Source organism: Lepisma saccharinum, chromosome 24 (assembly GCF_977018435.1).
Source record: "Lepisma saccharinum chromosome 24, izLepSacc3.1, whole genome shotgun sequence".
Taxonomy (NCBI): domain Eukaryota; kingdom Metazoa; phylum Arthropoda; class Insecta; order Zygentoma; family Lepismatidae; genus Lepisma; species Lepisma saccharinum.
The window spans coordinates 57,096,443-57,121,574 of record NC_139252.1 but is presented as its reverse complement, the minus strand read 5'-3'; the positions used below and the strand labels follow the sequence as shown (position 1 = coordinate 57,121,574).

The 25,132-nt window shown below is 36.1% G+C and overlaps 1 protein-coding gene across 2 annotated transcripts; it reads right to left on the bottom strand.

Moving 5' to 3' along the window:
* Positions 1-1,882: 1,882 nt before the first annotated feature.
* ENGase (cytosolic endo-beta-N-acetylglucosaminidase) lies at positions 1,883-25,083 on the bottom strand. Of its 2 annotated transcripts, none has more exons than XM_083110826.1 (10): positions 25,016-25,083; positions 23,832-24,080; positions 22,103-22,251; positions 20,635-20,938; positions 19,217-19,382; positions 18,067-18,279; positions 11,773-11,984; positions 10,530-10,652; positions 5,747-5,890; positions 1,883-3,017 (listed from the first exon to the last, which is right to left on the bottom strand). In XM_083110826.1, the coding sequence occupies exons 2-10, from the start codon at positions 24,068-24,070 to the stop codon at positions 2,897-2,899; spliced, it is 1,671 nt and encodes a 556-aa protein (XP_082966952.1). In that variant the 5' UTR covers positions 24,071-24,080; positions 25,016-25,083; the 3' UTR covers positions 1,883-2,896. The 2 variants fall into 2 exon arrangements, with proteins under 2 accessions (XP_082966952.1, XP_082966951.1); XM_083110825.1 differs by having other exon boundaries at positions 25,012-25,069.
* Positions 25,084-25,132: the final 49 nt, after the last annotated feature.

Genomic DNA, 25,132 nt, shown 5'->3' with positions numbered 1-25,132 from the left:
GGGGGGGGGGGGGGGGCAAGGAGAGAGGGGATTGGATGAGGTTTGGCGGTGTCAGCTTTCTGTCGCATCTATGTTAGAAATGCAATGAAGCTTGACGATAGCCAGAGGTGCCAGAAGCGTGAGTCTATCCAGAAGTAGAGACAAAACAAATGATTGCAAAGGCTCCCTTCCCTCCTCTGTTAGGAAAGGCCTCACCATAAACAGTTCGTATCATATAACAGCTCATCGATTTCCCTAAGGCACAATCGTTTCCTTCGGGACATATTTCCACAAAGAGCCGAATCAACAGGGAAGAAATAGATTGACAGTAGCTACACAAGATGCAAGTGCGAACGAAAAAAAGCAAAAGTTCGGGTTTTCTCCCCAAAGTAGCTGGAGAAGAGGGGGCAAACTCCACATTTTTATGATTTTTTCATTGAAATTCGGGGGATGCAGCCCCCGCCCGTAACCCCCCCCCCCCATGGTTGGGGCATCCAAATTTTACATGGTTGCATGCACTGATGTTCTACCTGCAAAACAAAAGTTATCCGAAGGAGATTGGTCCCATAGTCTCAGTTATATAACAATTTTATGAATAATATGCAAATTGGCTAAAATTCGCTAGAGTTTTACGTTTTGCCTTATTATTCAAATTGTATTGCACCCACGAACATGAATCAAGCTTCATTCTGTTGCGGAAGGTCCATTCTTTGAACAAAAAGCAAAAGTTCCGGTTTTCTCCCCAAAGTAGCTGGAGAAGAGGGGGCAAACTCCACATTTTTATGTTTTTTTCATTGAAATTCGGGGGATGCAGCCCCCGCCCGTAAGCCCCCCGCGGTTGGGGCATCCAAATTTTACTTGGTTACATGCACTGATGTTCTACCTGTAAAACAAAAGTTATCCGAAGTAGATTAGTCCCATAGTGTCAGAGTTATAACGATTTTATGAATAATATGCAAATTGGCTAAAATTCGCTGTTTTGAGGAAAAAAAACAGAGTTTTACGTTTTGCGTTATTATTCAAATTGTATTGCACCCACGAACATGAATCAAGTTTAATTCTGTTGTGGAAGGTCCATTCTTTGAAAAAAAAAGCAAAAGTTCCGGTTTTCTCCCCAAAGTAGCTGGAGAAGAGGGGGCAAACTCCACATTTTTATGTTTTTTCATTGAAATTCGGGGGATGCAGCCCCCGCCCGTAACCCCCCGCGGTTGGGCCATCCAAATTTTACTTGGTTGCATGCACCAATGTATTACCTGCAAAACAAAAGTTATCCTAAGTAGATTGGTCCCATAGTGCCAGAGTTATTACTATTTTTCTGCATTATGTATACAAATTCAAATTTCGCGCTCAAAGCCTCGGCGACACTGGGCTTACTTTCGTCAGACCGCACGGCGTACTAAGGGTTAATCTGGGCTTCGGCGATAGCCTAGGTAGCCTAGAATATACGCGCCTGTTATTATTGATTAATTTTCATAGACAGTATGATTACAAAACTGATTAATTCCAATCATGTGGAAACAGATCAACTTTACATTTACAACAAATTGAATGCATACAAGTATTTTGCATATTAGTACAAAAGGGGGAATAATAAAAAAAAAACTGTCATGTGGATGTGCAAAAAAGTCTTACATAAATCTCATCATGCATTTTGAATCGGAGGGTACAGACCGGCCTCTAGCATCACATGGCCCCAGCCTCCGAGCTAAAAATTGGCCTCTGGCCTCAGCCTCCAAATTTCCAATTTGGCCTCGGTCTCACAAGTCTCTTGGAGATGGAGGCCAGGCCTCATATCTCTGGTATATAGACAGGTTAATTTACCAATAATATACATATGCTTAGGTTCATCTTTAAATAATAAGCATTACGAGGATTTACAGTAACAATGATTTAATACATTATTTACATGCATGTCCCAAGGTGTCTGAACTTCCATTTTATGTACAAACAACTTTACAAACAAATGATAACCAATTATGACGGTTTACAATTCAAACATTTTTCATACTTAACTACAATTAAGTTTTTAAGGCTGAATATTCCAGGAACATGGAAATGTAAAGATTAACTTTTGTGGGATCTTATTAATAAATTAACAGTAAATTATCATGTAAAAAAAAGGTAAATCCAGTAAACAAAGTCTTGGTAGATGAAATTTACCCGCCATTACCATAACTGTTACTTTTGTTACCACAGCAACATCAGTGTTGCCAAATAACAAGTGTTATAAAATATTACAGAAAGAATCAAATAATGAACATGAACTAAATATACAAATTTTGGATTTGGAAGATAGTGTGTGGATAATACACATTAAGTGTACAAGGAAAGGACAAGAAAACATTTTTATTAATTTGTGCTGCCACAGAGAAGAGTCACAACAGCCACAGTACAATGTTTAACAAACATACAAGAAAAAAATGAGCACCCGTCTACAAGTAGTCTCCCTCATCAGAAATCAATGGGAGAAAGCCTACATGTGTGCCATCATTATGAACATATCCCAGGCTCCATGATTATTTTTGTAATTCTTGCTTTCATATTTATGTATTTATTTGAACACAACAGGCGAATGTCCAGTTACAGTTTTCAATATTTTCTACTAAACATAAAACATGTCAATACTAAAATAAATGTACACAACAGAAAGTATAGTTACTAAAATAATAATACAAGTTGCATTGAAAGAGTGACATGCATTCCACATTCATCTGGTACAGTAGCATTTCCATTAATCATTATTTGTACAAATATCCTCGCATCATTATGCAAGTGCACATACATATGATAAAAACATGTGAATGCATTTGCGATTCACTTCATCTCCTATGCTTTTTTGAAGGTAAAATATCTGATACACATCTCCAACACACTTACAAACATGCTTTAAAAAAATATTGCACATTTCATCTCCTTGCTATGCTTTTTTAGACATTAATTCACACAATGAGAACCATCCAAGAAGAACACTACTATTTTCTCCTAATTCCATTGAAACTTCCAAAATCCTTCCATTTATGTTTTCCACAAGGAAATGGCTGAAAATGAAAATTACACATGAGCTTTAAAATTTTTCAGTTTGTTTACATAGGGCTGAGCTTTGAACCAATACCAATGCTTGAAAATTGTAACAATTAAAAGTTGTTGGAAATATTGATAAACACTAGTGGGTGAATATTCCACTAGAATTATAAGCATTAATTTAACACAGTTTTGTTCTAAAATTTTCAAAAATGACATCAGAATATGAAAAATGCCTGTTATGCAAAATTTGAACTTCTTACTTAATTTGCACCAATATTGTCTGAAAAATCTTAGAAAATAGAATGAACCAAATAAAGAAACGTGTTACAAGAAAATTAAAAGATACAAGAAAACGAACAAGAATGAGAAGTCTGTTGCGAAGAAATTCATCTGTAATTCATTCCACAAGGATTATTCATATAAAATTTGCAAATTTTTGCACAAAATTAACTTGAAAATAGTTTTTAAATCACCAAGAAATTTAGAATGTACATTTAATGAATATAAATTGAGAAAACTAATGCCACAAATATATATAATTTGACAGTAGAAAACTTCTTATGTCACGTGCCGGCAACACATTTGTTAGAAACACTAAACAGCACACAAACAGCATGATAAAAAACACTTTAGGAGTTCTTCCAAGCTTTCGATTCCATCTTGGAATCATCATCAGGGTTGGTCGAGGGGCGACGGAAGGGACGCAGTTGAAGTTCCGCTGGCGCAACTCCATCGCCCCCTCGACCAGCCCTGATGATGATTCCGAGATGGAACTGAAAGCTCGGAAGAACTCCTAAAGTGTTTTTATCATGCTGTTTGTGAGCTCTTTAGTGTTTCTAACAAATATATAATTTGTTCATGTTCAAAATATTGTGTACAGCGAACATAAAAAAAAAATGGCAATAAGATGGCATGAACCATTACAAATTTAGACCCAAGAATAGGTTTGTCAGCTCACATCATCAGTAGAAATAAATTATTAAAAAGAGAAGAGTTTTTAAAAGAGTGACATAGAGACATAGATTTAAATGTTTGGAAGGCTTCATCCATTGCAGAAGAATGCTGGAAGAAATTATACCAAGAATGGCAATATAGACTCACTATGGAGTTCTCATTTTCACAAGTGGGGTAAGCAAACACCCACTGAAATTTAAACATACAGAAGAGATTAAGAATCTTTGTAGAAAGGTGGATGATTTTGAATTACCTGATGATGTTTTGGATCCATAATTAAAATTCCATAACATTTTCATTTATAATAATAATAATGCATTGAATGTTTCACAGTTAAGTTGTCATGTTCCAACAATGTAATATTATTGACAAGATTTATTGCATAACTGTTTCTTTATGCTTTCATTAAATTTACTCCATTGTTATTCCTGTATCATTAATTAAACTAGGAATAAATGCCTCATGAAGGGAGCATGTGTTCTTCTGAAACATTACAACAAAAATGGTGTTTATGTGCTTATACACCGTAAACTACAAGGGAAATAATTCTACAATGCAAGCAATACGTACATACAAGAAAAAATCAAATGATTCTAAAATAAGTAAAATTAAAAACACTAGAGTGCGCGTCAAATCTCCTGCATATGGCCTTGAACTGCTGAACAGCACCAGCGAATCATAGACGTGCGGCGTTGCCTAGTTCAGAACCTGTTTCACCTCGCTACTAAATCGTGTACCTGGCGCTCGGATATAAATAGGTCATTTCAAGTGTCAGTAGTTCAACAGATGGAAAGATAATGAATTTGCGAGTATGTACGAAAAACAAGCGTGATTGTAGCTTATACCGTTCCCTCTGTAGAAGCAATGTCATTATAAACGTATTTGCATTGTATCGTTTTTGTTCTCCCTTCGTTCCTGTTGCATTCCGAAACTTTCCGATTAGCGAAGGGAACAGGGCAGGTTCGTTCCCAGTGATGGTAGAAGGAGAAATTGACGAAGAGGATACCATCACTGTTCGTTTTTCCCACGTTTTTAGTGTGTGTGTGTGTGTGTGTGTGTGTGTGTGTGCAGCATGTCGTTGAGTAAACCAAGTGGTAGTGATAGCGAGAGAAGAGAGAACAATACAGTGTTGTACGAAGCCAGGCACGACGGGTGATTTTTCAGATGTACATTTTTTTTAAAAAAAAATGTTCGAGTGAAGAAGAGAGCAGTAAGATTGACTTTAAGAAGTGCCAGGCTCTAACAGCTCAAGCGTGTGGTGTGAATCAAGCTACCGTTTCTCGGATATGTTCGGGGGCAAAACAATGTGGATCGGGGCCTGCTCCAATGTTTCAATCACCTAGAAAGCACATTAACGTACCAAAAAAGAACGACAAACTTAGATAACTTTGAAAAAGACGTAGTTCGTAGAACCGTCTTTGAAATTTACGATTGTGGCGAATTTTCTACTGCCAAAAGGATAACGTACTCTTTACGGGACAAAATATCTTACAAAGGCTGTACAACTTCCACCTTGAGAATATTGAAACAATTATGCAGTCCCTCTGGCATAATCAGGTATGTTCTTTTCTTCCATTAAGTTTATTATATGTTATATTATCTAATGTTCCGTGCTCTCCGTGACAAGGCGTTTCGCTCAACCACGCTGTCTCTTTTCCGTGTGAGATTTCGACATGGCACCGCTGCAGTGCGCTGCTATTGGCTATCGCCATATGCAGGAGATTTGACGCGCACTATACACATTTTCTGCTATGATGCTCGTAGTGAACATAGAAGAAAAATAACCTACCATAGTTTCCAACCCTCAAATGCTTCACTGATCAGGCTGTTCACTTTATATTGCTCCTTCAGCCGGGCAACATCATTGGAACTGAGCACACTGGAGAGAACACCATCTTCTATGTCGGAATCAACTTTTCCTAATGTGAATTTCCTACAAGGACAATATAATGTATAATAATTTCTTTGAAGTTCCAAGAAATATGAACAGGATAACCAAAATTGAAACAGTTGATAACTTCAAATAAATTAGCATGTGGTTAATGTTTACTATTATAAGTGTCACATAATAACGGCCTTTTATATTAACTTATAATAAATATATTTATAACAATTTTTTTATATATTCAATAAATGATCCACATAATAATCTGGTATGATAAAATTCTGTGGCATGAATGTAGAAACAATAGAAAATGAAACAGTTTTTGGATATACTGAGTAGTGGTATTTAAGTGATTCATTGTATAAATATTGGGTTGATGCATAAGTTCTTGTTTCTTTAGTGGCTAAACGTCTTTAATCTGCTTGATGCCAACATACTGTATGTTTTCATAATTGGAAAAAGAGAGACGGGGTAGTATATAAATACGGAGAAACTAGTACTCACTTTATCCGCAAAACTGTTTTTTCTTCTTCGTTCTATTAATTTCAGTGGCCACTGCCACCATCCTCGTTGGAACTTGCTGTACTATTGCTTGGCGTGCATCTTTTGTTTGTAGTTCTCCGGCTGCCGCTATACTACTTTTCCGGATTCTCTGGAGTAGCGACGCACAGAGGGAAAAGCTTGTGGGCGGTGCCAGACTGGGTGGGGAAGGGTGCGGGATAAAAGCAACGAAGTGCTGCGCGGTATAACGGCCGTAAAGCTAAACGCTTTCTGCTGCCAATTTCTTCTCTTATTCTCAACAATGGCCAGTGTATTGTTTTACACAAATAACAATTAATATTGCACTTTTGTTGTCTTTTAAGAAAACAATGCAATGCAAGAAAGCCAGTAGTTGGCCTGTAAAGGGTCCATAACTTATGTGTTTACACATGTATTTTTCTTGCACAACTGCCACCCTAAAAACTCCACCCATATGAGTAAGCATGCCGTATTACGGTAGTTCTTCCAAGCCAGACATGTTACTGTCTGCGGAGTTGTTGTCACTGTCGCTGCTGCTGCTGACATCTCCCAAGTTTATAATAATCGCTTGACAGTAGGCTCATCCATGAGGCCATCGATTGTCCACATCCTACCCTCCACGCCCTTGACATGTGTGAGAAATGACTTCCAGTGGTCCTCCGTTACTTCGGCCACAGCATCATGCAATAACCGTTCCACATCAGCAAGCTTGAATGTTGTGTTCCTCCAGGCAATCTTCTCTTTTATATTGGCCCATGCAAGCTCAATTGGATTAAGCTCACAGTGATATGGTGGTAGATGCAGTACAGTGTGGCCATTTTCTTCTGCGGCTATATAGATGCGATATCCGCCGTACTGATCCCTCAACAGATCAACGAGGTCCAGCAGCTCTGGAATGATCATGTCATCCGTGTAAGGGATATCATGTTCTTCCAGCCATCCCTGAATTTCGGCTTTCTCCAACCCCCGTACAGGAACTCTATGAAGTTTGACAGAGTGGTACGGTGCGTTGTCCAAAACGATGACGCTATGTGGGGGAAGCTTCGGCAGAAATGTTTTAAGAAACCATTCCTCAAACACCTCACCATTCATCTCCTGGTGGTAGTCACCTGTGAAAATGAATATATATATGTGTTATATATATATATAAAACTCTGATTATGATATTAGTTCTGCAAAGAACAATAGCATGCGAATTTACAAATAAGGTTTTCATATACTATAAATATTATCATAAAAAGACAGCAAATATTGATACAAAACATTTTGTCAAATAGGATTGATAATGAATTCTTTATAAATACAATAGTATATAATGTTCCAAAATATAAAACAAGAAAGAATTCATAATTGTCTGTAAAATTGAAAAATGGTGGTGAGTTTATAAAAATATTAATCCATGATTTTAATTATGACCCCTTAAAATATTATATTTAGGTATAGGATGTGATTTGCTGTAAAAACATTATGAGTTAATCCTTTGATATTACTCTTTGTGACATAGTGCTGTACAAGGTTCCTTTTTAACTGTTCTCAGTACTTTAAATAAACTATTATTATTATTAACGTACCTGTTTTTCTCCCACGGAAGGCCAAAGGCAGCCGGGTATAAAACAATCTTCACTTCCAACGTGGAGGAATATCACTCTCTCCCCCTTTCCCTTCGGCTCCCGCATACCTGTTGTTAGGCCGCGTCTCCAGGCATCCTCGCTGCTTCAGTGGTGGTATCTGCCCACACCCGTGAAACAGTGTGTCCGCTGTTGACCCAAGATTCGTCAAGATAAAACACTTTGCGTCCTTCTTCATGAAATAGTCTGATCTTCCTCAGAAATCTATGACGCCACGCGACGATTCTATTGTCTTCGATCATGAGACTGTTTCTTCCCCTCCTTTGGAAACTGAAACCCAGTTTCTGGGTCAGGATTCTGTACAGCATGGTCATGGCAACCTTTGGAAATGTGTTATCTGATCGTACGATGTTTAGAATCTGAAATATTGGCAACAATTATTATTATTATTATTCTTATCTCAAGGTGTTCACGCACATGAAAAACTGGACATTATTTCATTTGTACATTACATTCAGGGTTGGCAAAATTTGTGTTTTTATTATAGAAGAACAAAACAAACATTTTATTTGTTTTAAACATGTTTTTTATGTTTTAAACAAGAACAGAAAAAAATTAAAACAAATTTAAACATACATTTTCAAAAAACATGCAAATAATCACAAGCTATGAAACATCATGTATCAAAATGTGTTTTAAACAAGTCTGAAAAACATGTTTAAAAAATTTTGTTTTAAACGTTTTAAACATTTGTAAAAAACAAAGCCATGTGTTTTAAACTTTTAAAACAAGTTGTTTAAAACACTTTTGTTTTAAACATGCCAACCCTGATTACATTACATTATTACGTTAAATATAGTTATATAATGAAATAAACGTTTAAAACTAACCTCCCTCAATGACGGTCGCAGCTGCTTGGCGAAAAATTCCCTGTGAATGAGCCTTCGTAATGCCTCTAGCGCAAACTCATCGAAGTCGGCAAATCATTGAGCTCGTTTCGGATGCTTCTTGCCCGGCGTTTCCAACAGGGGTGTTCCATCCTTTCCTCGCGATTGTTTCGCTTCCTTCCGGATATTATAGACGGAGGATTTCCCAATTCCCGTTAGGGCAGCTGTCTCCAAAACACATTCATGTACTGTTTTACCACCTCGTTCAAATAGGTTCTCGAACACATTCAAGACTATGCGGCGCTCTCCTGAATGCAGAGTTCCCCTAGACTTGCGAGCCGACATGTTTACTACAGAACTACTAGACCGCGAATGAGCAGTCGAGTCGCTCCCTCCCGTGGATGCCCCTCCCCTCCGCACGTTCACTGGACGAGGCACACACTCTTCAACATGCGCCGAGAACGCAGACGTGTTCTTTTACTCCAGAGAATCCAGGGAAGGAATATAGGTGCGCTGTTGTCAGCTGTGCATTAGGGTCCGTGTCGTCTGCTATTTCCGGGCGATAACTGTTGTAGTAGGGGAATCTAAGTGTGGTGCGCTTGTCCGCTATCAATGTTTAGCTTGTGTGGGAAGTGAAATGAAAGAATCCAACAGCACCTAACAGATGAGAAAAAAGCCCAACCCACTACTGGTCTTGCTAAACATATCAAATACAATAGCCATAAAATTCAAAAGGTTCAAGTCAAACACACTGCCCATACGCTCGTAGACACCAAAATCAAGGAAACGCAGGTCATAATGCACTTTCCGCATGAGCTAAACATCGATAGCGGGCAAGCGCACCATACTTGGATTCCCCTACTACAACAGTTATCGCCCGAAAATAGCAGACGACATGGACCCAGACGCACAGTTGACAACAGCGCACCTAGCGGCAGCCGAAGAACTACAAACAAAATATGCACGCCAAGCAACAGTACAGCAAGTTCCGAGGATGGTGGCAGTGGCCACTGAAATTAATAGAACAAATAAGAAAAAAACAGCTTCGCGGATAAAGTAAACTCAATAAAAATATTGAGTTTAGCCACTAAAGAAACAAAAAGTTTATATTGATAATATTATATTAACATGACTGTGGCTACACAGACAATTTGCACATTTAATTCTTTACTGTTAATAATGTGGTCGAACATTTTTTCCAATACAAAAATTCTCATATAAAATTTGTTGCTGCTGATAGCCTTAGTGATAGTGTCCCTACCTGATACAAATGAATATTAAATATTTTATGCAGAACTTACGTTATGTATTTATCTCATCCTCAATGATATATTTAGAACATTAATTACAAATATAATTATGAAAGTAAATTAAATGACTCACACAGGTATCAGATTTGTAAAATTATTGATGTATTTTTTTTTACCAAATAAACTGACGTGTTACTTAGCTAAAGCATGAACCAACATGATATAAAATAAATATAACTTTTGTGCCACATAATATCATTTATTTTATACCAGAACTGGGTCAATACCAGCAGTATCAGTATAGGAAAGTACCACTTAAAGACAAACAACTGGTGAACACATGATTGCTACATGCCCAAAGGAATACTTGCAACCACTGTTGCCAGTTACATTTTAAACCACCTGGCTCTTACTGTGAAGTGCACCTCCAACAACAAAATATTTTCTATATACAACTACTTACTTGTACTTTCCCTTGGCATCCTCGATTAACAAAACAGTATTGAACCCAGAATCCATCTTCTGTGCTTTGTAAGCAAATGATACAATCAGAGGAAAACAGCAGGAGAAACTACATAACAGAATTCTGAAAGCAAAAATATATAAAAAAAAATAGTTTCATAGATTTATATTTATATAACAGCTAATACCCACAGTATCATTATTGCAAAAGTGCAAAAAAACAAATGTTACATAGCAACTGTTTACTTAATGGGTAGTCCTTGAATGTTTGGCATAGTGGTTAGTGTAGTGTTCAGAAAAACCAGGTGGTCTTGGTGAATTGATGAATGAACAATAGAGTATTGTCCATGCCTTACCAATGATTCAAACCTAGGATCTCTTGTTTCGAAGCACACTTAATGGTTAGCTAGAGAGGCTATCATCATTCATATACAGGGTGTCTCATAAGTAATAGTGCAAACTGACACAGGTGAAAGTACACGATAATAGAAGCAAAAAAGTCTCAGTAAACATGGGTCTGCAAACGAGCAGTTTTCGAGATAATCGCAAATGTGTGATTACAAGCTGCCACTGACTTCATTGTTTGTAAATGTCACCTTAGTTGGTAAAATGCTAATAATGTGTGTGAATGTGTGGGTACAAGCCGTCTTTGATTTCATTTTGTAAACACTGAGTGCTTTACTCCTTGTGCGGTCCGAGGTTTGCTCTTTGTTTACAAAACAAGATTTCCGAGAGGTGGCGTTGTAATCAAACAGGATGGATACAATCAGTACACAGTCTAATCGTACTGTGGGAGTCACTTTTCTTACTGTATTATTAGCATTTTACCAACTAGGATGAAGTTTACAAACAATGAAGTCAGTGGCTGCTTGTAATCACACATTCGCAATTATCTCGAAAACGACTCGTTTGCAGACCCATGTTTACTGAGACTTTTTTGCTTCTATTATCGTGTACTTACACCTGTGTCAGTTTGCGCTATTACTTTTGAGACACCCTGTATATATGTTCTCTGTATGACGCCATTCATCTTAGACTATTAATTTAATTCGAATGCCAGAAATAATCACTGGATCACAAAGGAAGTTGAAATTCCTGATTGAAATGTTAAAAAAATGTGATTACACCCAGATTTGTATCTAGGATTTTAAAATGTACAACCTATTTTTTTTCTTTTTAACTCATGAGTTAACCTGGAACTAACATTTAACTACTTACTTCCCTCTCAACACAACAAAACTTACCTGAGAGAAAATACTTCAGACAAGGATACAGTACTTGGACGAGAGAGTTTCAAACAGCCGCCACCAAGAAATGCATCATCAATGTAATTCTGGAAGCATCCTATTTGATTGCAAGCTTTCTCTTTGGCATCTGTTTTAAACTGCAGGCAAGATGACACTGATGGCTGATGTTGTTGCTTCCTTAAGTTAATCCAAGGCACCTTAGACACAACCTATCAGAAGACAGATACCTAATTGAAATGTTAGTCTGCTGTGCATTCAAATGAAAATAAAGTTCATTACTGCATTTGATTGGTTGATTTTGTTTTTTAAGTCCACTTTATGCACAGTAAGGCTAATCGGGACTAGACCTACAGCTTAAAGTGGGATCCGAACCACTATGTGCCTCCACCAGGTATTGAACCTGGGACCCATTTATTACAAGGTGACGACACTACATTACTGCATTTGAAATAGTATTTCTTTGTAAGGGAGCTTTCAGACCAAAATGATAAGGGACTAGTGGCATATTATAAAACGAAACATTCACTAAACATGACATGTTATTGAGAAAACAAGCCCAGACCAATTAACATGTAAGTGACATTGTAGTTTGCCATTTCACTTGAGTTTGAATTGATGTTTTAAGTTCACTTTATGCACAGATAGGCTAATCGGGACTGGACCCATATTTTAAAGTGGGATTCGAAACACCGTGCAATGTGCCTCCACCAGGTATTGAACCTGGGACACCTTGATTACAAGGCGACAACATTACCGCTATGCCATCAGGGAGGCCCTGTTGTTTCACTTGAGTATGAAAGGTTGTTTTTATTTCCAAGTGGCAAGTTTTGCAATTTGCCAAAGGTGGCAGAAAAGTGGAGTAAAATAAAGCAAATGAATCAACAAGCCAGTCTAAAAGTTCTCTAAATTGATGACCAATTAACACATTGGGGTCTCACGACAGGCATAGCCCGCAGTGCACTTAAAGTCAATGTGGACGAACGACGGGCATAGCCCATCCTGTGGTATGCAATCGCTTTGCCGATTGAACTACGGGCTATGTTCGTACTTTGTCTCATGTGCGTGTTCATTCAAGCCCCTCTGTTGAAATTCCGACCGCTAGGTGACTCATGTGCTATTTATATCTCGCACCTGCGACTGTTTGTTGTGGGGTTGATGTACTGTACATTGTTTAGAATGGCGTCGGAAATTCTGCATGAGGATTCCGCCTCAGAGTTTGAAGTTAGCGACGATTTTGATGATGCAGATGAATTTGAAGATTTGGAAGGTAGGTTATATTCCTAATAATTAATTGTTGACAATATAAACAGTGTTGCAAACTCTAGTATTTTATGAATGAAGTGAGAAGAGGTAATTTTTTGGGTCTATTCATCTTGCCTCTTGCTTGATTCTCCTACATGCACTGATGTATTTTTAGTTTTGTATAGTGTATGTCAAATGAAAATTTATTTTATTTATTTATTTATTTGTTTAATTTTTACAGATGACGCAGAACCAACTGATACATCGTCTGGTCCTGTCCTGCAGCCACTTTTTCATACAAAAGATAATTACTTGTAATTTGTAATTATTTTTTGTTATGTGCACATAAGAAGTATTCTTATGCAAGATTCAAAAGATGTATTGATAGTTTATGTAGTTAATTATTGAAATTTCCAGATTACGAACTTAAAATATCTCTATATTAACATTTGTTACAATGTTGTATTTTTTTTCTTTACAAAGCTGAAAAAATATTCAAAAATGTCTAAATATGTAACAAATTTTTGTTCATTGAAAAGAGAAAGTTTTGTAGATTTAAGAAGTGTGTGGTAAATAAAAACAAATTAAAAATATTTTTTCTATGATTTTTTTAAAAACAACCAAAAACCGCAGACCAGAGGTAAAAATGCTGTATTATGAGGCCTGACCCGAATGTGTTAAGAATTCTGAACATGAAACAGCGAAGCTTGGTTAATACTAGTACTAAAACCCTGTGGTGCAACAGCCCCTTGCCTGCCAAACAGCTTTTCGTTGGGCGATATGTGCTCAGTGCATCAAATCCCATCTCTGGTGCTTTCTGCCTCTCAGGACCGGACCTGGCTACTTCTTGTTTTCAAGTAGCTCCCCAATTATACTCATGGCATTGGGTCAACACCAAAATATTTTAAGCTCCCACTGGGAAACGAACCTGGGACTGCATGAACCAAAGCGAGAGCATTAATCATTGCTACATGGGGCCCTTTCCACTGCAGTACATTAATGTTTTCTCTACTTACTGTTAATAAGAAAGGAAGTGCATTTCCTTGCAAATGTACACATTTCAATCCAGCAACGAGTGGCATCCTGGGGTTTCAGAACTTGGGAGACTCAAACACTTGCAATGAAATAGTTGCCAGTGAAAGTCAGGGGAAGCTCACGATAATTAGTTTTGAGTATTGAGTCTAACTTCAGTACCTAATTACATACAAATTGGCAAACTTACTACCAAAGAGAATTTCTTCATTGTATCTTTGAAAGAAAAAAATTCAATGTGGCAACCAAACATTTACACTTATCTAAAATTTATCTATTTAATTACATTCATACTACTGTATGTGATCATTATCATCACAAAATATATTATTTTCCTGTAGTTTACGGTTATTACAAGCATAAGAAAACAGTTTTTCGTTGTGACGTTTCAGGAGAACGCACGGTCCCTTCATCAGACATAATTTTTTTTTGATCACATTATTTTTTATTTAAAATTATGGATCCCAAATATCATCAGGTAATTGTTTTCACAAAGTCTCTTGGTGTTTTCTGTTACATTAAAGTCAAGAGACTTTGTGAAAACAATGACTTTGAATTACCTGATGATATTTTGGATTCATAATTTTAAATAAAAAATAATGTGATCAAAAAAAAATTATTTCTTATTTTTATCTGAAATAAAAGTGAAACAGACTGCTTCTTTACACAGTTAGGTTGCTATATTACAACAATGTAACATTGACAACATCCATTATATAACAGATTCTTTTTGTTTAAAAAATTGCTAACCATTGTTATAACTGTATCTTTAGTCAAAATGAAAATAAATGTCTCATGAAGGGAGCGTGCATTCTCCTGAAACGTCACAATGAAAAACTGTTTTCTTATGCTTGTAATAACCGTAAACTACAGGAAAATAATTCTACAATGCAAGCAATGCGTACTAACTAACTAACTCTCTAGCCTTCTTAAACCCGAAGGTTCATGGCTGCAGCAACACAGGCCTTCCATCTTTCCCTATCTTGAGCAAGATCTATATACTCTTTTCCATCCCTACCGATTTCCTTTAGGTCCATCTCAACGTTGTCCCTCCATCTTCGTCTTGGCCTTCCTACAGGTCTCTTACCATCTGGTTTCCCAACAAGAATCCTGTAAACTCCTCTTTCCTCTCCCATTCGTGCCACATGGCCTGAGCACCTAAGTATTCTTGATTTAATTATTCTAATAATATCTGGACATGAGTACAAATTATGTAGTTCTAAATTATGTAACCTCCTCCATTCACCTGTCTCCTCATCCCTTTTAGGTCCAAATATTTTCCTAAGGATCTTATTTTCAAATACTCTCAATTTATGTTCCTCTTTCAATGTAAGGGACCAAGTTTCACACCCATATAATACTACAGGCAAAATTACTGTTTTGTATATTTTAACTTTTAGTTTCTTAGATATTAAACGAGAAGACAAAAGTTTATGAAGAGAGAAGTAACATGCATTTCCTGAATTAAGTCTACTTTTTATTTCCTCTTTAATATAATTTTCATTTGTTAATATTACTCCTAAGTATTTGAATTTGGAAACTGGTTCAAACGAGTTGTTATCAATAATTAGATTTTGATTATTACCTAACACTTGGTTTCGGCCTGTAAGCATATATTTAGTTTTCTCTTTGTTAACTTCCAAACCTATCTCTTTAGCAGTTTTGAAAAATATTTTAGCATTATTCTTAATTGTATTCACATCAACCCCCAGTAAGTCTACATCATCTGCATATGCTAACAACTGAGTCACACCATTTAATTTTAGTCCTTCTTTAGTTTCTTTTACCTTCCTAACAGCATATTCTAAGGCAAAATTAAAGAGCAATGGGGATAATGCATCTCCTTGTTTTAACCCATCATGAATTGTAAATTTGTCAGACATATTAATACCCACACGAATTTTACTTTCTGTTTCACTGGTGCATATTTTTATCATACTAACAAGCTTCTTAGGTATTCCAAACTCTACTAATATATTATATAATTTATCTCTTTTGACCGAATCATATGCTTTTTTGAAATCAATGAATAGCTGATGGACATTTTGATTATATTCCCACTTTTTTTCAAGTGTCTGTCTGATGTGAAAAATTTGATCTGTAGTTGATCTGTTACGTTTAAATCCACATTGATAATCACCTATAATTTCATTAGCATATGGGGTTAGTCTTGTTAAAAGAATGTTAGACAATATTTTGTATGTTGTTGAGAGTAGAGAAATTCCATGGTAATTACTGCAGTTCATTTTATCACCTTTTTTAAACACAGGAACAATTATGGATTCTTTCCACTGTTGAGGGATTTCTTCTTTATTCCATATTAAACAAATTAATTTATGAATTTGACATATTAATGAATTTCCACCATATTTAATTAACTCAGCTGGTATTAAATCAATGCCAGGTGCTTTGTTATTCTTTAACCTTTTAATAGCATCTTTAACTTCAGTCAAGTTAGGTTCTGGAACTAAAGGTTCTGCTGTGTGTACTTCATGTACTTCTGATTTATCTCCTACATGGACATTTAAAAGGTCATTAAAGTAGTTCTTCCATCTATTTAGAATATCGCTTGGGTCAGCTAGAAAATCACCGTCTTTATCTTTTATCAAGTTTACTTTAGGTTGCCACCCCTTTCTAAATTCATTTACACCTTTATATAAATCTCTGATATTTTTATTTTTGCTGTTTGTTTCAATTTCATTAATTTTGCTTTTCAGGTAATCTCTTTTTTTACTTCTAAACGTGCGGTTAACTTCTCTCTTTATTCTATTATAATTGCTTAGATTTGTATCATCCGAGTTATTTAACCACCTAAGTCTAGCCTGATTTCTTATTTCTATTAGATTATGACATTCATTATCAAACCATGGCTTACTTTTTCTTGGTTTATGGTATCCTATACTTTCTTTAGCTGCTGTTTCTATTGCATTACGTATGTGCTCCCAATTCTTATTTACATCTGTTTCATTTATATTTTCATCATCATTTAAATCCTGCAAAACATCAAATCTATTTGACAGTTTAATTTGGTAATCTTTCTTAATTCTTTCATCAGTAAACTTTCCTGTATCAAATTTTATAACTTTTAGATTTTGTTGCTTATGATTTATCACTGAGAGTCTTTCTCTTAATTTAGCAATTACTAAATAATGGTCACTGGCACAGTCAGCACCTCTATGTGTACGAACGTCAATTATACTAGTATGCCTTCTCTTATCAATGAGAATATGATCTATCTGATTATGAGTTTTACCATCTGGAGAAGACCAGGTATATTTATGGATATCTTTATGTTTAAAAGTGGTACTTTTCACAATTAAATTCTTTGAGGTTGCAAAAGTAATCAATCTTATACCATTATCATTACTTAATTCATGAAGACTTTCTTTACCAATCGTGGGTTTAAATGTCTCTTCTTTGCCAATCTGTGCATTACAGTCACCTAACAGAATTTTCATATCATACTGAGAAAATTTATCAAAGACCTGTTCTAACTCTGTATAAAAATCATCTTTAGTATTATCATCTTTATCTTCCGTTGGTGCATGTATGTTTATTAAAATAATTTTACACCACCTACCCTGTAAAACTGCATATGATATCCTATCATTAATAAATTCTACTGTTTTAAGAGCTGAGATAATTCTATTATTTGTAAGCAATGCGTACATACAAGAAAAACAAAATATATTGTTGCCATGACGTATATCATGGTCATGATATATTTCAAGATGATACATCGCATGTAACGTGATATGAAAAGCATTGTATCGTATCATAAATGCTGATGACATATTACGATACTTCCTTTTTGCCAACTTCCCCCCACTTCTAGAATCATGCATATAACTTCACAGTTTATTAGTTATATTAATTTACTTTTTCATTTTTCCCCCCTCTGGATAAAATAATGTACCAGCTCAACAAAGACCACACACACATATGTGCTAAAAAAAAAAAGAAAACTATTGCTTGAAACTAAAATAAGGAGTGTAAAAACTGTGCAATATAACTTACTCTACCATTGTTGTATAGCCTTTCCCCATAACCTTGGCAGAAAGACGTTACAAAAGGCAACTCAGTTGGTCCATGTATGTACAGTTTAGGCCATAACTTTCTCCAAAATTTGCACTCGTTAATCTGAAATTTATCCTGCTCCAAACACTCATGCACCCAACCTGCTCCAAAAATTGCTGCTGATAAATTATATGAGCGAACTGCTTCCAATGCCTGAAAATACGAAAGGAAAAAAAACAAAACATTCTTACTGTGCACTTCAGCTCAACAGAAACATGCTGTATTGAATAAAAGAATGATATTGTCAGCCACTTTATTTTACCACAGCTGAAATAATTTATTTACGATACAATATGAATATGAAGGAACTTTCTATGAATACAAGGAAATGTGTGCAAGTAACGGAAAAAGGTCATGAAGTCTTTAAAATGTGCAAGACATAATGAAATCACAAAAATATCTTGCTGATGACATATTACGATACTTCCTTTTTTGCCAACTTCCCCCCACATCTACATTTAATTTCATTTAATTTTAATTTCTGTTAGACTTTTACTTTAGGGACTTACATATCAAAATAGATTATCAGGCATTACCTAACCTAAATCTAATATAACTCTGATTTTCATTGGTATCCCATTTTCAAATTTTGTACAGTGGCACATAAATTTTTGAAAAAATTAAAATACTTGTTCTTTAGAAAATGGCTACCCAAATTTTGATTTCATCACCTTCAAAATATCCCCCCCCCCCCCGACATAGGTATGTAGTATCACATGTGATAGAGAGTTTTTCAAGATATTTTCAATGGTGCCTGAATCACTTCTATAGGTGTGCTGATTAGTGAAATATTGCAATTTAAAATTAACAAGATGGCAAAAAAATTGGTTGAAATTCCACACCTTTCATCTCTCTAATTTTGGAAATACAAAAGATATAGATTTACAACTTTCCTACCTCAGGTGGATCTTTCAATATGCCAAATTTCAAATGAACAAAAAACTTTAAGGTTGAGGACCTTGTTGATTTGACATGGAATGACCCACTTACACAATTTTGAGCGAGTTCAACAAATACCCTCCCCCCTCCCATTGTTGAAGTATGGAAATAATTACAGTAGCCTTGATTTTAAGAATGTGTAATAAATTACCTCACATGTATTGAATCCACCACCACCAAGGCATCCCCTGCCAAACACATCAATGCCAACGAAAACATCCAGAAATCTAGGCCCAGCATTCTTCAGTGAATTAAGCAGATTCTCTGGCTTCCACGTGTAATTAAGGAAAATTCCATCACAGCCGTCAAAGAACTTCCTCGAAAACAAGAACAGAAAAATTAATGAAAAGTTGTTCCTAGAAATTTACAACTTAAATACAGGGGTGGAGGACAAGTCAAATGACCAAAATAATTTACTTAACTGGCAAATTGATAAGCGTAAATGGGTGTTCTAAAAGCGAAAATGGGATTTCACTTAAAAATACATCATTATCTGGCAACCAACATCTCCATAACAAGGGGCCTTCCCCGATGACGACGTTGTAACATCACTGCCTTGTAATCAAGGGGTCCTGGGTTCAGTGGAGGCACATGGCACAAAGGTTCGGATCCCACTTTAAACTGTAGGTCCAGTCCCGATTAGCCTTTCTGCACATAAAGTGGACCTAATAGTTTTTCTTGTATGTACGCATTGCTTGCATTATAGAATTATTTTCCTGTAGTTTACGGTTATTACAAGCATAAGAAAATAGTTTTTCTTTGTGACGTTTCAGGAGAACACACGCTCCTTTCATCAGACAGGTTTGTCAACTCATATCATCGAAGAGAAGCATTTGATTAAAAAGAGAAGGGTTTTAAAAAGATTAACAGGAAACACAGAGTTGAATGTCTGGGAAGCTTCGTTCATTGCAGAAGAACACTTGAATAAATTAAATAATGAAAATGGTAACATAGATCCAGTATGGAGTTTTCTTTTTCACAAATGGAGTAAGCCACCATCTTTAAAATTTAATGTAACAGAAAACATCAAGAGACTTTGTGAAAACAATGATGAATTTGAATTACCTGATGATATTTGGGATTCATAATTTAAAAAAAAAAATCTGAAATAAAAATAAAACAAGACTGCTTTCTTCACAGTTAAGTTGCTATATTACAACAATGTTACATTGACAACATCCATTATATAACAGATTATTTTTGTTTAAAAAAATACTAACCATTGTTATAACTGTATCTTTAGTCAAAATGAAAATAAATGTCTGATGAAAGGAGCGTGTGTTCTCCTGAAACATCTCAAAGAAAAACTGTTTTCTTATGCTTGTAATAACCGTAAACTACAGGAAAATAAAGTGGACCTAAAACAAGAATTCAAATTCTCCATAACCACTCATGACATGTCTTTTTATTGGACACAATAATATGATTATGAAAATAAAAACCAACCCTCTCTTCTCCTCACCTTACAACCCCCCCTAACCCATTCAAATCACACCCGACCACAATTTAATAATGAAATGCACAAAAAACAACAACACAGAAGCCTTTGAAGAGTAAAATAAAAAATACCTGTTATTGTTGTTCAGCTCGTTCTGCCATTTCAATTCCCCTGACTTTATCACACTGTCGTACCAAATGACCTCGGAATGGCTAATTGCGCTGTGCATACGCTTCGTGAGCTCTGAAACAAGCAACTCCAGGTTCCCAACTGCCTCTTCTGGGATTTCATTTTCTATGTTGAGCAGCCAGCCGTCAAATTGGTAGTGCTTGCAAATGCTCACCAGCTTTTCCACAAATTTATCTATTGTCTCTTTCGATTCCAGAATCTTTCCGCATATTTCATTCCCATCGCCCCATTCAGTAATGAAAGTCCCTGAGAAGAAGAGGAAGCAAGGCATAATAGCTGAAAACATTTCATGGCCAGATACAAATGATTTAGGTTAACCTGATTTAAGCGATCCTTGAGGTGGTGAGGTTCGATTTCGACCAATTCCACATTCTCCCAGGAGCTCAATGCGCCATTACCATCTTTCCGGTGCTATCCGTATTATCTCACGAAACCACTGTTTGGGGGGGGGGGGGGGGGGAGGTGTCTGACCTACTTGCTAACAGCAACATGTAAGGCTTTATGTTCTTGGAATTGGTGACCATGCACGATATTCTTTATCACATTGAAGAGGGCATAGTCATTTGGTGCCAGGTCAAGGAAATAGGATGGGTGTATAGCATATAGAGAACCCCAGTGACTGCAGTGCAGAACAAACATATCACAAAGAATCTGAATCATTCATTCACCTCCTTAATTAACGTGTGAGCCTATCCTTCAGTTGAGTTTCATCTTAGAAAAACAAAAAAAGCTGCATAATAAATATCATAAAAACAAAAACAAAGTAGTAGTTGCAATATTTTGCTCAGACTATGTAAACTACAATACACCTTATAAAGATTCATCACTTCAGTGGCTGAGTGTGTTGACTACTTGTCTCCACATTTTGACACTGAAGGTTATCTTTTTGATTCCAAGCCTGAGTAATGAATGCACTGGGCATTCTCTCATTGATTTCATCCACTCATTAATCATTCTCATTATTAAAAAAGCATCAGAACAGTGATGCAAATTGGAAGGAAAACAAAGATTTTTGATTTGCCCGCAGAAGTGTGCATAAAATCATATTGCAAAAGTTATTGGTGACTAAAATATTCATCCTCTTTGTCAGGATGAATAAGGATGGATCAAAATACAGTGTAAAATAACTAAATATAACAATGCCAAAGGTTTCCTGATGCTCACAAGAAATATTACAATGCACAAAAAACAAACTATGGACATCAAGCAAGTATGGCATTTATTAACTTAGTGTGAGTGCTATGCATTCATGAATGTATATACATCCAACTGTACTTTTGCTGATAATCAAATCTGGATTCATCACCTTATTGAGGACACTCTCACTGACATCATAATCAACCCTATTTGAAATATAATATGGATATGTGTGCCTCTGTGTTCAAACATAGATCCGCTGAAAATGCTTACCTAGCACCTTCACTCCGTGCAAATGTGCAGCTTCGATCCAGCAAGGAGGTGGAATCGTCACTAACTTGTGACTGAAATAAATGAAAATATCTATTCCAGTCCAGTGGAAAAATCTATATGATTCATGCTTGTCACAGCCATCTACAAATCTGTAAGCAAACAAATAAAATAAATACACACACAGGATGTCACCAAACAACACCAATAAGCTTTCACAAAATCTAGAGCGCCTGAAGGTGAATACATTTTCTTGATAACGTTTTACTCTTTGATGCCCGAACACCTTGCAAATTGGCGTTTTCCATTCTGTATGTAGGCAAAATGCATCACAAATTCATAGTTGAGACTGACATTTATTTTCCCACTCCGACAACATACTAAAAGTACAGACACATAGCCAAGTGGAGAGCTCTGAGGGCTAATAAAAAAATCTACAAATGTTTTGTTGGCTTATAAACCTGACACGTTTTATATTAGTTTTGTAGGCAGCTGCTGATAAGGGATGAGCCCCACCCTGAAAAAAAAATTCTCGTCATAGCCCTGAGAAAGTAATAGTTCATTATGGTTGATTGATATATTTTAAATTCTGGGCATGTCAGCACACATGTCCGTCACACAATACCAAATATAAAGAGGCTCCCAATGTTGTTGTGCTAGGTAACGTTTTCACCTTGTAAGCAAGGGGAGCCAGTTTCAATACTCAGTGGAGACACACACAGTGGTTCAGTACCAATTAGCCTATCTGTGCATAAACTTACAACAAACATCAAGTTCGCAAAATTTTAAGAATAAATTCGGTACCAGTTTCATAGATCGGAGACACATTAAAATCGAATATTTTGTATTTCTCATGGTTCGTACTTGCCAATTGTGTATTGCGGAACATAGTTGAAGGTGCCATTATGCTTTTTACACGAAAACAAAAGCAATTTTTCACATTTTGAGTGTTTTTTTTTTTATTCCTTGCTTCACTTGCGGAACACACAATATGGTGGGCACATCTTCACTCACGTTGTGGGTATGCAGTGTTTCAACCTTCTTCACTGAAAAATACCTACTCTCGTGTTCGTCACCGGTGGAAATTATACATTATGCACGGGTAGCCCCACGAACCATTCACGGATAGCCCACAAACCATTCACGGATAGTCACACAAAGCATTCACAGATGGCCCCATGAACCATTCACGGACAGCCCCACGAACCATTTCCGTTAAGGTTAGGTTAGGTTTGGTTACGTTAGGCAAGCACAGTAAAAAAAAAAAGGGAGTTGAAACACCGACAGGGGCTTACATCATCAAATGTATGCAGCATCCGGTTGTCATAGGGCAAGCAAATGAAAGCAATGGCAATTGTGCATCGGTGAGATATTTCTCTTGAAAAATACATGATTTCCTGGTCAAATATATTCCACGATGAAAGAAAATACCTCGACGAACGTTGTAAACCTTGGAGAAACTCATTTCCATAAGTAGTTTCTTGTGTAAAATTGAAGAAATGTGTCTCCGATATATGAAACTGTTACCATAAATTCTTGGTCGTATCATATGGACATATTCATGCTAGTTTTGTGACCATCGGTAATAATCTTTCAAAAATATCATAAAATTTACTTAAATAGGATAACAGAAAACTTGAAAATAATCTATAGTATATTCATCTGAATTTTTTCGGTTCTCTTCAGTATGTTCAAGTAGTGAATTTTTAATAAATCTAGTAGTATATTTTACCTGTCTTCTAAATATCCACCCTTCATATCATGACAAAATAAAGTTCTTGGTACACTCGTCCTTTCAAACCGTGGATGTACCAATAATTCCTTGTTGCTTGAATTGCAACATGATATACCAGCAACAGCAAAGGACGTTGATTGCTGCAAAGGCTTCACTATCCATATATTACTACATCTGTCACTCCATTCCCACACTTCTTTCAAATTAGTTAAAGGTGAGCAAACTCCACAATCCATGAGGGAAATCCTGAAAGCATATACATTACACCACATTAGCACTACGTAGATTTTTCAGCAAAAAATGCAGGCTCGACCAGGACTCAAACTCAGGTCTCTGGCAATTTGTGCCACTGTTCTACCGACCTGGCCTGGCTTCGCCTGATTTTTCGCTGTCGCTGTTTTACCCGTGTGGAATCGTCTCTGTCAGTGCTACCGCAACGGGATCTGTTGCCTTTGAAACACTGTAGACCTCGACGTTTCACAAATAAATAAACAAAAAAAACTATTTGCTCTTATAGAGGGTGTTATATGAAGGGGAATTAGGTGCAATTCACTTAGGTGCTACTTTTTGGCACACACACACACACACATAGAATAGAATATTCCAATGTCTCAAGAGCAATCAATGGATCCCCCTTCCTTACTGGAAATTCTTCAAATATACAACACTGCTCTTATATTTATTGTGAAATGTCAATGTTTTGATTCTTTACAACACGTACAACACACTGATTATTTTAACGCCAAAAATACTACGATTAAGGTTCTTTAATTTTTAAGAAATGCACATTAATATCTATTGCGATGTTTTAACCTTGCACTTGCATTGTACAAATGTACAAGGATAAACTTTTTTCAACATTTGAACACCTTTTATTTCCTTCATCTACACCAAAGAGCTTATATATACGCTCTTTGATCTACACAGTGTAAATTTTAAAGATCACTTGATTCTTCAGTCTAATAGAACGAAATATTAGTGAATGAATGAAATATAAAACCAAATAAATATATTAAGAAAAATAATGAAAAATCTGTTTATGTCGAGCCGTGCCAATAAATGGTCATTCTCGTATTTAATTTGTTATCACCAGTGCAATATAAGATAATAGCGAGCTCATAGTATCGACATATAATAAATTTAACCAAATTTATTGATAATTAAAGGTTAAATATACCAACAATCCGATCTTTTGTTGTTGTTGTTGAAAGCAGTTTATTGCAGTCTATGAGTTTATGCAATGTAGAACATTCGTGGACAATTTACCATTTTCTCATCCAATGGATGCCACATCACAG

What these genes read in the sequence shown, in the direction of transcription:
- ENGase (XM_083110826.1), bottom strand. Translation starts at nt 24,070, where the DNA reads ATGGATTGTGGAGTTTGCTCACCTTTAACTAATTTGAAAGAAGTGTGG. An exon ending in GTGGATTCAATACATGTGAG is followed by an intron (nt 18,280 to 19,216) that starts GTAATTTATTAC and finishes TCGTATTTTCAG; the next exon opens with GCATTGGAAGCAGTTCGCTC. An exon ending in TCTGAAGTATTTTCTCTCAG is followed by an intron (nt 10,653 to 11,772) that starts GTAAGTTTTGTT and finishes TTTTGCTTTCAG; the next exon opens with AATTCTGTTATGTAGTTTCT.